Source organism: Lupinus angustifolius, chromosome LG03 (assembly GCF_001865875.1).
Source record: "Lupinus angustifolius cultivar Tanjil chromosome LG03, LupAngTanjil_v1.0, whole genome shotgun sequence".
Taxonomy (NCBI): Eukaryota; Viridiplantae; Streptophyta; class Magnoliopsida; order Fabales; family Fabaceae; genus Lupinus; species Lupinus angustifolius.
Genome location: NC_032011.1, coordinates 23,149,966 through 23,161,116, shown reverse-complemented (window position 1 = coordinate 23,161,116; position 11,151 = coordinate 23,149,966). Strand labels below are relative to the sequence as shown.

The 11,151-nt window shown below is 31.8% G+C and overlaps 2 protein-coding genes across 5 annotated transcripts; both read right to left on the bottom strand.

The window, feature by feature from the left end:
• On the bottom strand, positions 260-3,440 carry LOC109343745 (protein REVERSION-TO-ETHYLENE SENSITIVITY1). Of its 4 annotated transcripts, XM_019582197.1 has the most exons (4): positions 3,234-3,440; positions 2,298-2,382; positions 1,817-2,205; positions 260-820 (listed from the first exon to the last, which is right to left on the bottom strand). In XM_019582197.1, exons 3-4 carry the CDS (start codon positions 2,099-2,101, stop codon positions 401-403), a joined length of 705 nt encoding a protein of 234 aa, XP_019437742.1. In that variant the 5' UTR covers positions 2,102-2,205; positions 2,298-2,382; positions 3,234-3,440; the 3' UTR covers positions 260-400. The 4 variants fall into 4 exon arrangements, with proteins under 4 accessions (XP_019437742.1, XP_019437744.1, XP_019437741.1 ...); XM_019582199.1 differs by lacking the exon at positions 2,298-2,382 and having other exon boundaries at positions 1,817-2,297; XM_019582196.1 differs by lacking the exon at positions 2,298-2,382.
• On the bottom strand, positions 7,104-10,659 carry LOC109343742 (uncharacterized protein ycf36). Its single transcript, XM_019582194.1, has 4 exons — positions 10,093-10,659; positions 9,601-9,629; positions 8,319-8,375; positions 7,104-7,595 (listed from the first exon to the last, which is right to left on the bottom strand). The coding sequence occupies exons 1-4, from the start codon at positions 10,580-10,582 to the stop codon at positions 7,383-7,385; spliced, it is 789 nt and encodes a 262-aa protein (XP_019437739.1). The 5' UTR covers positions 10,583-10,659; the 3' UTR covers positions 7,104-7,382.

Below are 11,151 nucleotides of genomic sequence, written 5' to 3'. Positions count from 1 at the left end.
CTAAGGCCTTGAAATAGGGTTGATTAACAACTTGAATTGTTCATATCATGATGTTAACCTTCTAAAGTAATAATCCTAAATTTTCATTATAAAATTTACCATAGCTAATGATTAAATCATGCTAAGCGTTAATCTCATTGCTTCAGAATGATATCTGCAAGACAAATGAAGAATGAAAAAGCTTTTTAACCGCATTATAACTATTTATCATTGACCAAAAAAAGATCACAAATTCTTTAGAACTCATAACATTTCCTTCAGAAATTTCATGAACTTTCCATCATAAACTTAGTCATTGTTCCAAAATAACAATAAACACAACATTCCATCTATTATTTGGTGAAGATGAAACTTTTTCTTACACAAACCACAACCATCCTTCAATTCAAGAGTGCATCTATCACTCTAATAGGTTCCTAATTAGATAAGTACCCACTAGAAACCACCCCATCAAGAGTAGAGAGAAGGATAGTAGACCAAGCAAGAAGGGCCACCCAACCATGAAAACACCAATGCAAACAACCACAACAAAAGGCAGGAAGGACCTTACAACTGACATGAAGTCAACCCAGTGCCCCTTGAATAGTATCAAGGCTCCTACATTCACCATGTTCCAATTCATCGATCCACCGTAACACATGCGGTTCAGACAGTTGGCAACGAATGAGTGGCAGTTGCAAGTGAAAAGGTTGTACGTTTTGTTGTCAAAGTACCGCATGCTTGACTGTAAGGCATCATCCCATGTGATTGCAGTCCCGTTCTCGGTATGGCGGTAGCTATGCTTGCATGTGTGTGCAGATAGGTTAGGGGGGAAGCAACACTGTACATATGCCACAATTGAAATTATAGTTAGCACTTCAAAACAGTTAAAGTTGACTCCAACCAAAATTTCAAGGGGAAGAGGGAAGGGATGAGGTTTGAAAATGGATTCTATGGTTACGTGAGCCAAAACACTACAGTTGAAGTCATACAATGTGGAAGTTGAAGCAAAACATCATATCAGGGTGGAATAAAAATCATCTCGTAAGCATCATAAAGGTTTACAATGTGGAAGGTTGCGGAGCTAGAAGACTTTCATTGAGATGGCTAAAGAAGAACAATACATTATTGAAGGGGGTCAAGTAAGAATGCATATTTTCTCCAGAAAGATTAATGTGAAAAGTTGACTTGTATGAACTTTGGGGTTGCCATAGCTACCCTGTCATTACAATATCGACCACCTTCCAGAATCAAGCATTAATGACCTAATTGTGCATAAGAACCAACTACAAACTCAACATGCTAATTTGGATCAGCATCTTATGATATCTACCTAAGTAGATATGCTAATTTCAAATGTAAGTGTGAGCTTGTAAAAGGAATAAAGAAATATGAAATAACAAACTTTCTGTATTCAACCAAACTTGATAAATGGGAGAGTAAAAGCCAGGTGAGAAACTTTTTATTATTGCTACTGGAATTAAATATCTCATGGTAACACCTTTTGATTCAAATGGGTAATGACTCAAGGGTTGTGACTATAAAGAGTCCTCTGGCTGCAAATGCAACCCATTTCCGGCAGTGCCATAATTATCAATATCGCCATTACTTATGAGTGTTTGAGTAATACATCAATGTTTGACCTCAAAAGTTTCATGCATGAAGTTCTTTAGTCCCTCAAAATCGTAATGCCGACAAAGATAAATTTGAATGAAATATAACAGTGTCTCACAACAAAACATGCATGTGTTTATGAGTGCTATGTTTTCATGAATGTGAACAATATGAAGGCGCATAGGCAACATTAAATAAAGATAGTAAATTAGAGACACAGTACCTGTCTACGATCGAGTTGCACATATCTTGCTACCGCACCAAATGCAAATTCATCAACGTTCACAAAATTGGATCCCGAAAAATCTAAAACAACTCCGTCCTCCCTGCAAAGGCCAACATGACCGATGAAGGGTGCCAACCATGAGACAACAGGAAGTGGATTCCAAACTAAACAACATGGAAACTTTGCTTTCTTTGGATCAACTGGATCTAGGGGCCACAACTCATGCTGCATTCTTTCTGTAGAAAGTGAATGTTCAATATCATAACTTGCATTTATTTCCATAGTAAGAGTCAATAGCACAGCATACAGCTTCACTCAAACTTGTCTGCAGATTGCAGATGCATCACTATCTCAAACTACTCCTTCAGACATCCCAACTCTGCTCACTGTACGGTGTAAAGATCAAGCAAGACAGTTATTCCACCGATTTGATAAAATTTATCCAGCAACAACAGAATTTATGATACAGTACAAATACCTAGTTTAGATTGGGCTGTAAGACTAACTACTGTTTCAAATCTCAGAGGTATATAATGGAGGGTATCACAAATATGTTTGAGGACCTGATGCACCTAATAAGACAACATCATTTGCAACATAAGCTCGGAGCAAAACACAAGTAATTCAGTCCTCAATCCTCATACTATAAATGTTTAAAGTATCCAATCTCACAGCAGAAAATACTTAAATTTACAACTGAGGAAGTTTTGAAATATGCATCTCACAAGACATCACAACTCACGACAACCACCCATTCTAAACAATCACAATAATCACGAAAATTCACAATGACAAAGATACCAGAATCAACAAGCAAAACATAACGTAATTATCATATTTATGCATATATATTATCAACAAACGTAACATACCACCTCATCATCACCAACAAAAGCATAATATGGATGATTACTAGTAAGTTTGTTAAATGAAATGGATGCTTCAATAAACCACCTCAACACTGGAAATCAATTAGCCACTAATGAACATTCATGCATTGACACTGCATGAAGTTTATATCAAACTCTCTATTTGACAGATCAAATTTGCAATAGAGATATAAAATCAAGTACACAAAACAAATAAGCTTTTTAACCAAAGCTGTAAAAGTTGCCTCATTTACAACAGAACCCTTTCAATACTCAATAGGGCAACAATTTAAACCCTTTACCTAAAAAAAGCAATTAACTCCGAACCCTAAAACAATTCTAGAAGAATCTACAAAAAGTAAAATAAATAAAAATCTTACTTTTAGTTCAAAGGGTACTCTAATATCCCCATTAAATTTGAAAGGGTTCTTAACACATTGAAGCAATAAAAAAACATCTTTAACACTTTATCAATTTGTATAACATGTCTGAAAAAACAAAGGAAAACATTGTCTGAAATGAACTGAATTGTCTTCACTCCATACCTGAACAAGTATATGCATGCAACAAAGCACAAAGGCACTGTGAAGAAGATGTTGAGTTTGAAGAATATGACAAATCAGAAGAAGAGAAAGTATTGTTAATGATCATTGCTGAGAAATGAAAATAACCCAAGATTGGTATCATTTATTGTGAAGAGAAAACAATTTATTAGGAAAAAGAAAAATCATAAATTTCCTTGTTCTCTTTTAAGAATTATAATAATAAATTAATGTCAAATTTATAGTATATTATTTCATTTGGGAAAACTTTTATGGTTGTTTTGAAACGAAAGCAAGAAGGAATGGGAAATGGGAAAGGTGCATGAACCTTTGCTGATATTTTGATTTTCTCTTCCATGGTGGGCCCGTACCATGTTTTGCACGGTTTCATTTTCTAGCATTGCTTTTTTCACGTGCAACTTATCAAATATAGATATATACATGGAAAAAAAATGTTTTATTATTTATTATATATTTTTGTAAAGTAAACAATTGATCGATTAATAAGGATTTAATTCATATGTTGTGAAAATTTCGTTAATGAATGGGTGGATAACCTTTGAATATTTTTATAAGTTCTTTTTGAGATAAGGACATATTTCAATATTGATAAATCAAGTGTATCCAACTCAATTACACTTCAAGATTTATTTATAAAAAAATTCATTTATATAAATATGGACAAATACAAAATTAGAGGTGTTCAAATCTCAATAGGTCCAAACAAGAAACTGAAAATGAGTTCAAAAAAATGAAATTGCAAAAAATCGAAACATTTTGGATCCTTTGGACTGATTTTTGGAAAATTTATCAGTCCAATTTAATTTATGGTTCCAATATTAGAAATTAGATCAGATTAAACTTATTGTATATATACAAAAATGAAGATTATTTCATCCTGTTAACCTCACAATTGATAATCATAATTTTTTTATATTCGTTATTACTTATTAATTAATTAATTAATATTTTTTTATTCTTAAAATCATGTTGGTGTGTCATTGGTGTTGCATTCAAAATGTTCTAGTTTCCCTCCTGTTTTTATTTTTGTTGTCGATTTTATAGTTGAAATAAATATTATTAATATTCAATTAAATGTTTATATATACCACACTTGGTACTAGTAGTCTTGGATAAGAATGTTAAAAATATCTGACCCGTGAGTACTTAAAATATTCACAATGGGTTTCCATAAAAATAATTTATGAGTGAGAATGAATATCATGATACCCCATAGATACCTACATATTTATAATTTTAGTTTTTTAATTAAATAATTTATATATATAACACTTTTTATAATTTTATAATTATATATTATCTATTTTTACGATGAACTTTAATAATTGAAATATAATGATAAATTTAACATATACATAAATTTTATTATTCATAGAATAACTATGTTATATATATTAAGTATTGAAAATATATAAATATATATATTGTATATATATATATGTTTAAACATAAAAACTCATTAGGTACCCATAAAATACGGCATAGGTACCTTCAAATTATGTGGTACAGGTAAGAGAAAATACTACTCATTTTCATTCTATCATGTTGCCATCCCTAGTTTTGGAGTAGACTTATTATTATTTTTTATGTGAATTTGACATTGAAAACTTATTAAATTGTTATACTTTGTTATTTTTTAATTAAAAAACAGAATCAAACTAAATTGAAACAACATGTAAACTTTGTATCGGATTTCTCAACTAAATCAACCAAACAGGTCTAAAGCTTATATTATTTATTTCTTTAGATCAAATAACTTTTTTACCTAAAAATCAACTCAAATAAACACGATAGTGTGATACCTTATTAATAATATTAAAGTAAACCTTATAGACACAAAAATTACTATAATATTGAGGTAGTCTAGAAATCTATATTTGTTATTTTTTTATTGAGAGTAATGATAAAAAAAATAAAGAAGTAGTTGTTTTGGCTATATTGACCATATCTTTTGGTGTAACCAATTATTTCTTACCTTGAGACCAAATTGGGTATTGGGTAGTAAAAATTATAAAGAGTGTACGAGAAGCTATTCCTGTAATAGGATGGTATGTAGTGAAGTTATTACACGGAAGTGTTAGTGTGGAACAATCTACCTTGACTCGTTTTTATAGTTTACATACTTTTGTATTATCTTTTCTTAATGTCGTATTTATGTTAATCACTTTCCAATGATACGTAAGCAAGACATTTCCGATCCTTAATAGAGAGTATAGCCTGAATCGTAGATATTTGTAATTGAATATTTTTCATTTGGGGAGGAACAGTAGTATTTCACTACTACAAATATGCCTTATTCTTTTAAATAAGATATATATTTGGATATTTCCCTTCAACTATTCATGTATGTCAAATATAAAAATAATATATTTAATAAATTAAGATGTAATTGTTAGAAATTTTACAATTTTAAATCATACTCGGCTAATATTGTGCCAGAAGAAAAAATATTGTAGTTTTGAATTCTCTAAAACCATATTAACATAATAATTTCATATTTGTGATTAATATAGCCATAAATCCCATAATCAAAATAAAAAACTCGAAAGTAATATATTAATTTTTCAATAAAACCAGTCAGCAAAACCAAAACCATTTTTTATGACAAAAAAAATATATGTAGCAATATTGTAAGTTTTTTTACACTATTAATATATCATTTATTATTCCTATTTTATTATTATTTGATTCTGAAGTATAAATAATATAATAAAGTGATAGATGATATGATATGTTCATTGTATATAAATTTTTAGACTAACACTACAAAATATATTATACAAATTATTTAAACGCAGTAGATAAGTAGATAAATAGACATGCCTTCTTCAACTACCAACCATAGATTAATAGATCCTCCTTTTATTCGCTTTTGGGTTTTCCTTTTCAGTTTACATCACAAGGTGGTGCATGCACCGATAATTTAATTTAGCTATCCATTATAATAAATTGTTTTTTTTTCACAAATAAACAAGAAATGTTAGCATACCGACAAATCTTGAGACAATGTTCTGCTAGCTAAATGAGAAGCAAAACGCGTGACTATACTATGAGGAAAACTAATCTAATATACAAAGATTGTATTACACTTATGTTAAAAAACAAAAGAAATGTAAAGGAACAAAAAAAGAAAATTATATTTTACGTTATTGAAAAAGGGAGCAATCTACTTACTCCAAGAAAGTTTAAAATATTTACTTCATATTCTAGTCATTAATTCTATGGAAAATTTAATAGTTTGAATTAATGAGTAAATCTAAACTATTAAATTTCTTTAGAATTAATGACTAAAATATATAATAAGTTTTTTAAATGTGTTCTTGGAGTAAGTGAATCTTTACTTATTGGAAATGGGGGGATTCACTTACTCCAAAAGTAAGTTTAAAATATACACTAACATTTTAGCTATTAATTTTAGGAAAATCTAATAGTTGGAATTAGTGAATAGATATAAACTATTAAATTTCTTTTTTAAACTGAAATATTGTGTTGTATGTATTGGCTAGCAATTAAGTCATTTTCTTATTTTTAGGTGAAAGTAGAAAAATATTAAAATTATCTTTTAATGTCACCCCACTCCCACGTGTCTCAAATTAATTAATACCATGGAATCATGCAACTTTAAGAAAACATAACACATGGATTGAAGATTGTATTTGACATCTTCTTATTTGTACTTTACTCTCGGTATAAGCCAGTTACATATTTGCGGGATTCTAAAAGGGAGGAACAACCATATATATCGAAATAGACTAGTTCTTTACGAGGTGAGAGAACATCATTGGTAGTACCAAAAAAAGTATAAACCAATTAGGAGCACACTTTCCTACACATTTGAGAAAGAACCTTGCATAGAGTGAAATGTGTAGCATAATCTTCATTTCATTCCACAGTTTCCATCACCACCTAGTTCATCTATGAAAAATAAAACAAGGGATAACTCAACAAACTAAGAATGTACGTATTAACACTTCACAACACTTTGGAAATCTACAAAATATATGGTGTGTAAAAGGCAATATAAGATATGTACATAAGGGTAGAATTTCCTACTCAGCGTATGGAAAATAATAATATGCATGGAGGGTTCCAGGATTGATGATAATTATGAAGTGTAAGGTATGTCATGTATTATTGAAGATCAGGTTCACCACAAAAGGCATCTGGTTCGAATGATCTTGCAGAATCATCATTGTAAACTCCAGGTACCACTCGAGTTCCGGCGTCTTTTGGCATTAGATAGTCCTCGACCCCATCGATGTTAATCAGGACAAGAGCACATACAAGTAATGATGTTGCCAAACTGACTAGAGTAGTTTTCAATCTGCTCAGTACAGGCTTGACCTTAAATATAGCAAAAGAAGCTTAGTTGGTTAGTTATTATGCTACAAAACATTTACCATTTTTGCTGTGGTAAGGTTAGGCAGAGTTGTAAAAATATATCTATTACCAAAGAAATAAATGGCAACAAATGTGTTAAGAAATAGAACCATGTATTAAGTAAAACATTAGTTTCCTACATAAACAAGTAACAGACAATAGCAAAACTACTAGTTGAAAAATGCAGTTGTAATTGTCTAGAGGAAAATGATCATCCCAGGATTCGCAAATTATCCCATAAATTATTGAAAGAGTGATATAAAAAAATCTTATGAGTGCAAATGAATCAAAATATCAGAATGGTAGACCCAATATTTCTGCACTACCTTACTGTTTTACTACAATTGAATGCTTCATTTATATGCAGATAAGATTGAGTTATAAAACTTAGTAGATCTATAAGCTTCACAGAAAATTAAGGCACATACATCAAACACTATTTTTCTTCAGTATAAGTCGGCGATAATTCCTGAATCTTGATAAGGCAATAACTTAATATAACATGGCTGTTTCAGTCGAAACGATTCTAGCTCCAATGCTAACATAATCTCAAATCTTATCAAACAATTAAACTATGCCCAAAAGAAAGCAATACTATAACATTACTTGGCTTGTGGTTAACAAGAGTTTCCACCAGCAACAATTAAGTTACAAGGAAAGGTGGAGGTAGTTTAATAAAATGCTTACAGAAAATGATCCTAAGAGTCTGTCGCGTGCCAAAACTTCAGCAGTCTTCACCCATACCTGTTTAGATACCTTTAGGTTTAATAACACAAGTAAACTAATTTGGGGGGAAATCAGCCTGAAAAATTATAGTAGCAATACATTTGTGGCATACCACCCAAAAAAAGGAAGATAACTAATGCGAAGACATTTGGACCTAAAGCAAGCAACAATGACATTACATGACATAGGCAAACCGCAAACCCAACAAATTGTACACCAATATTTTTGAGTGAGTATCATCTCCAGTACCATAGAGGAAATTACTCTAAAAATCAAAGAAAAGATAGATTGCAATAACACTTATATCCTTATTTACAATAGGAGATGACACTTTTACCCTTAGAAATAAAAACAAAAAGTAGAACTTCCCTCCTTAGTACTAGAGAGGATCCCGGTTCCAATATTTTAAGTGGACGTGGCAGTTTGACTTGTGAAAGCAAGTGCCCATCCACTGTCCCATCTCGCATGGGACATGTGCAAGTTTGGACTCAACCTGCTTCGGCATGTACATGGTGTTTGGTGGCGGCCAGCTCTTTGGTAAGAGAATTACAACAGCAGAATATATCAACAGTTCAAACCAGATACAAAGCAAATGAATGTTAAGTTTTTTTAGTAAACAATTATGATAACTGTATTAATTATCTTTGATTAGTTTAATATTTAACCTTAATATGTTTTTAGCTTAAGAGATAATAAATTTACTTGAAGCCCTGGTGTAGCTAACACTCATTCTATCAACAACATCTTTCATAAACTGGAACCCCTGTGACATGGACAGAACTGGTTTGGCATCAGCATAACATTCCAAGTGTATTTTTTCTGACTTGGCTTGCTTTCCAGAACTGGTTAATAACTAAAGACAGGCTATATAAATAAGAATGGTTCAAGATAGAGACTGTATTCTATGTAATTATGGAGAATAAAGCAGATATCATTTGTTTTTTGAATGTAATGCATCTCAGACTATAGTGAAGGGGATCATGAACTGGTTAGGTCACTTAATAATAGTTTACTTAGAATCATGTTGAGCATAAACCCAAAACTATTCTTTTTGGTATAACCAACTCTATCTCCCCACTCTATGAATAAAAAGTTAATCTCTTTCGGGATGCATTGCTGCCCCTTCCAACAAATGTTGTTATGAGGAATCAAATATTTGACCTAGTAAGATAACTGGAAATCCAGTGAACCTTACACCACTATAAGTCTAATTAAAAATTCAAAGAGAAAAAATAGAACATACCCGACCATCATACCACCCAGTCTCTTCATCTGCAATATCAAGAAATGACTGAATATCAGAAAGTATTTGTATTTCTTAACACCATTCAATCTCACTGTAATTGTCATAAAAAAGAGAGTAAATAGTCACTTTAGTCCCTCATCATCTATACATAATACATATATCACTTCTACTACTTTCCCTTTTTACCCTTTTGAAGTTGTGGGTTCAATCCCATTTGGGAGAGGTACTGAAGTGTCTATGTCCTATCTTCTGGGGATTGTATGTAAAATTCGTTGACACCATATGTTGTATCATGTGTCGTCTAGATTTTTGGAGATAGCACCAATAATTGTTGTGGATAACACCTTTCAATAACTTATTTTCCATATAGCTCATTCAAATTTTGAATTGTATTTTAGACCTTATCAAAAGTAATTAAGCAACTAAATACAAATAAATTAAATTTAACTAGAAGCAAATATGAAAATTGCAAACAAAAACATAACATACATTCAACGGTGGCACTAAGTAATCGATTCCCAACATAAGCCCAACCAAGATACATTCTGACAACAGCAAGTGTGACAACAAAGACACCACTGGAAGCACCACACACAATCCTCTTCAACGGTTCCGATTCAGCACCCACCGTCCCATACCACGCCACTGGAAGACCCACCAATATAGCAAAGGCGGCTCCAGTAACAACCAATCGAGAACCGTATTCAACCACGTCGCCTGAGGCCCAAGAAAACGGGAAAGAAGTGGAAAGTGATTGGTATTCGTTTATTGGTTGCTGTTCTAATGGAACGGGGCACTCTGTTTCGGGTGTGTTGTTTTTTCCGGAATTGGAACTGAATAATAGGAACAAGGTGTTTTTGTTGTTATTGTTATTGTGGAATGATGGTTTTGATGGTGAGAGAAATGTTTGTTTTGGTGATGATGGGTGAAGAGAAGAGGAGGATGTTGTTGGAGATATGAAGAAGGGTATTCTGATCATTTCTGTGATTCAGAGCAGAGCACTCTGCTTCACTTCATCTCTTGCTTTATGTGGCTATTTTGGCTAATAACATTATCCATCAGGGATATTTATTTTCTTTTTAATAAAAGACAGCAAGTTGTAAGATTGTACTCAATGCTTATAACTTGTTGCTCTAGTTCATTGAGAATGGTTGACAAAGTTGTAAAACCAGCTAAATTTTGTTATACGACTTCAAATTATAATATTTAGGGTTGCTGGTAAAAACTTGTCATTTGCTGAAAAAAGTAAAAGGTTATTAGCCATGAAATGTTGGAAAAGTTGATAGCTACAAGTTGCTATACAGTTTTGCAAACAAGTTCTTAGCAACTTGAAAATTGTCATAGCTATGAAATTGGCTTTCAAGGGAGCATGAGAAAGGAATCACATCTCCATATGGAAGGTTCTATAGAGAGCCAAGCTAATGGAGTTTTTGCAAAATTTATAAAACCATGTTAAGGTGTTTGTGTGTTTCTCTCTTTCTACATATACATAAAAAGTGTTAAGATCCCCATGCAATCATGACATGTAGAAAGTATACTTGCCTAAGA

Excerpts from the sequence above, each read along its gene's own strand:
- LOC109343742 (XM_019582194.1), bottom strand. The coding sequence starts at position 10,582 with ATGATCAGAATACCCTTCTTCATATCTCCAACAACATCCTCCTCTTCT. Across the intron at positions 9,630-10,092 it reads ACTTAGTGCCACCGTTGAAT|ATGAAGAGACTGGGTGGTAT; the intron begins GTATGTTATGTT and ends TTGATATTGCAG. Across the intron at positions 7,596-8,318 it reads GACTCTTAGGATCATTTTCT|GTCAAGCCTGTACTGAGCAG; the intron begins GTAAGCATTTTA and ends GCTATATTTAAG.
- LOC109343745 (XM_019582197.1), bottom strand. The coding sequence starts at position 2,101 with ATGGAAATAAATGCAAGTTATGATATTGAACATTCACTTTCTACAGAA. Across the intron at positions 821-1,816 it reads TGCAACTCGATCGTAGACAG|TGTTGCTTCCCCCCTAACCT; the intron begins GTACTGTGTCTC and ends GCATATGTACAG.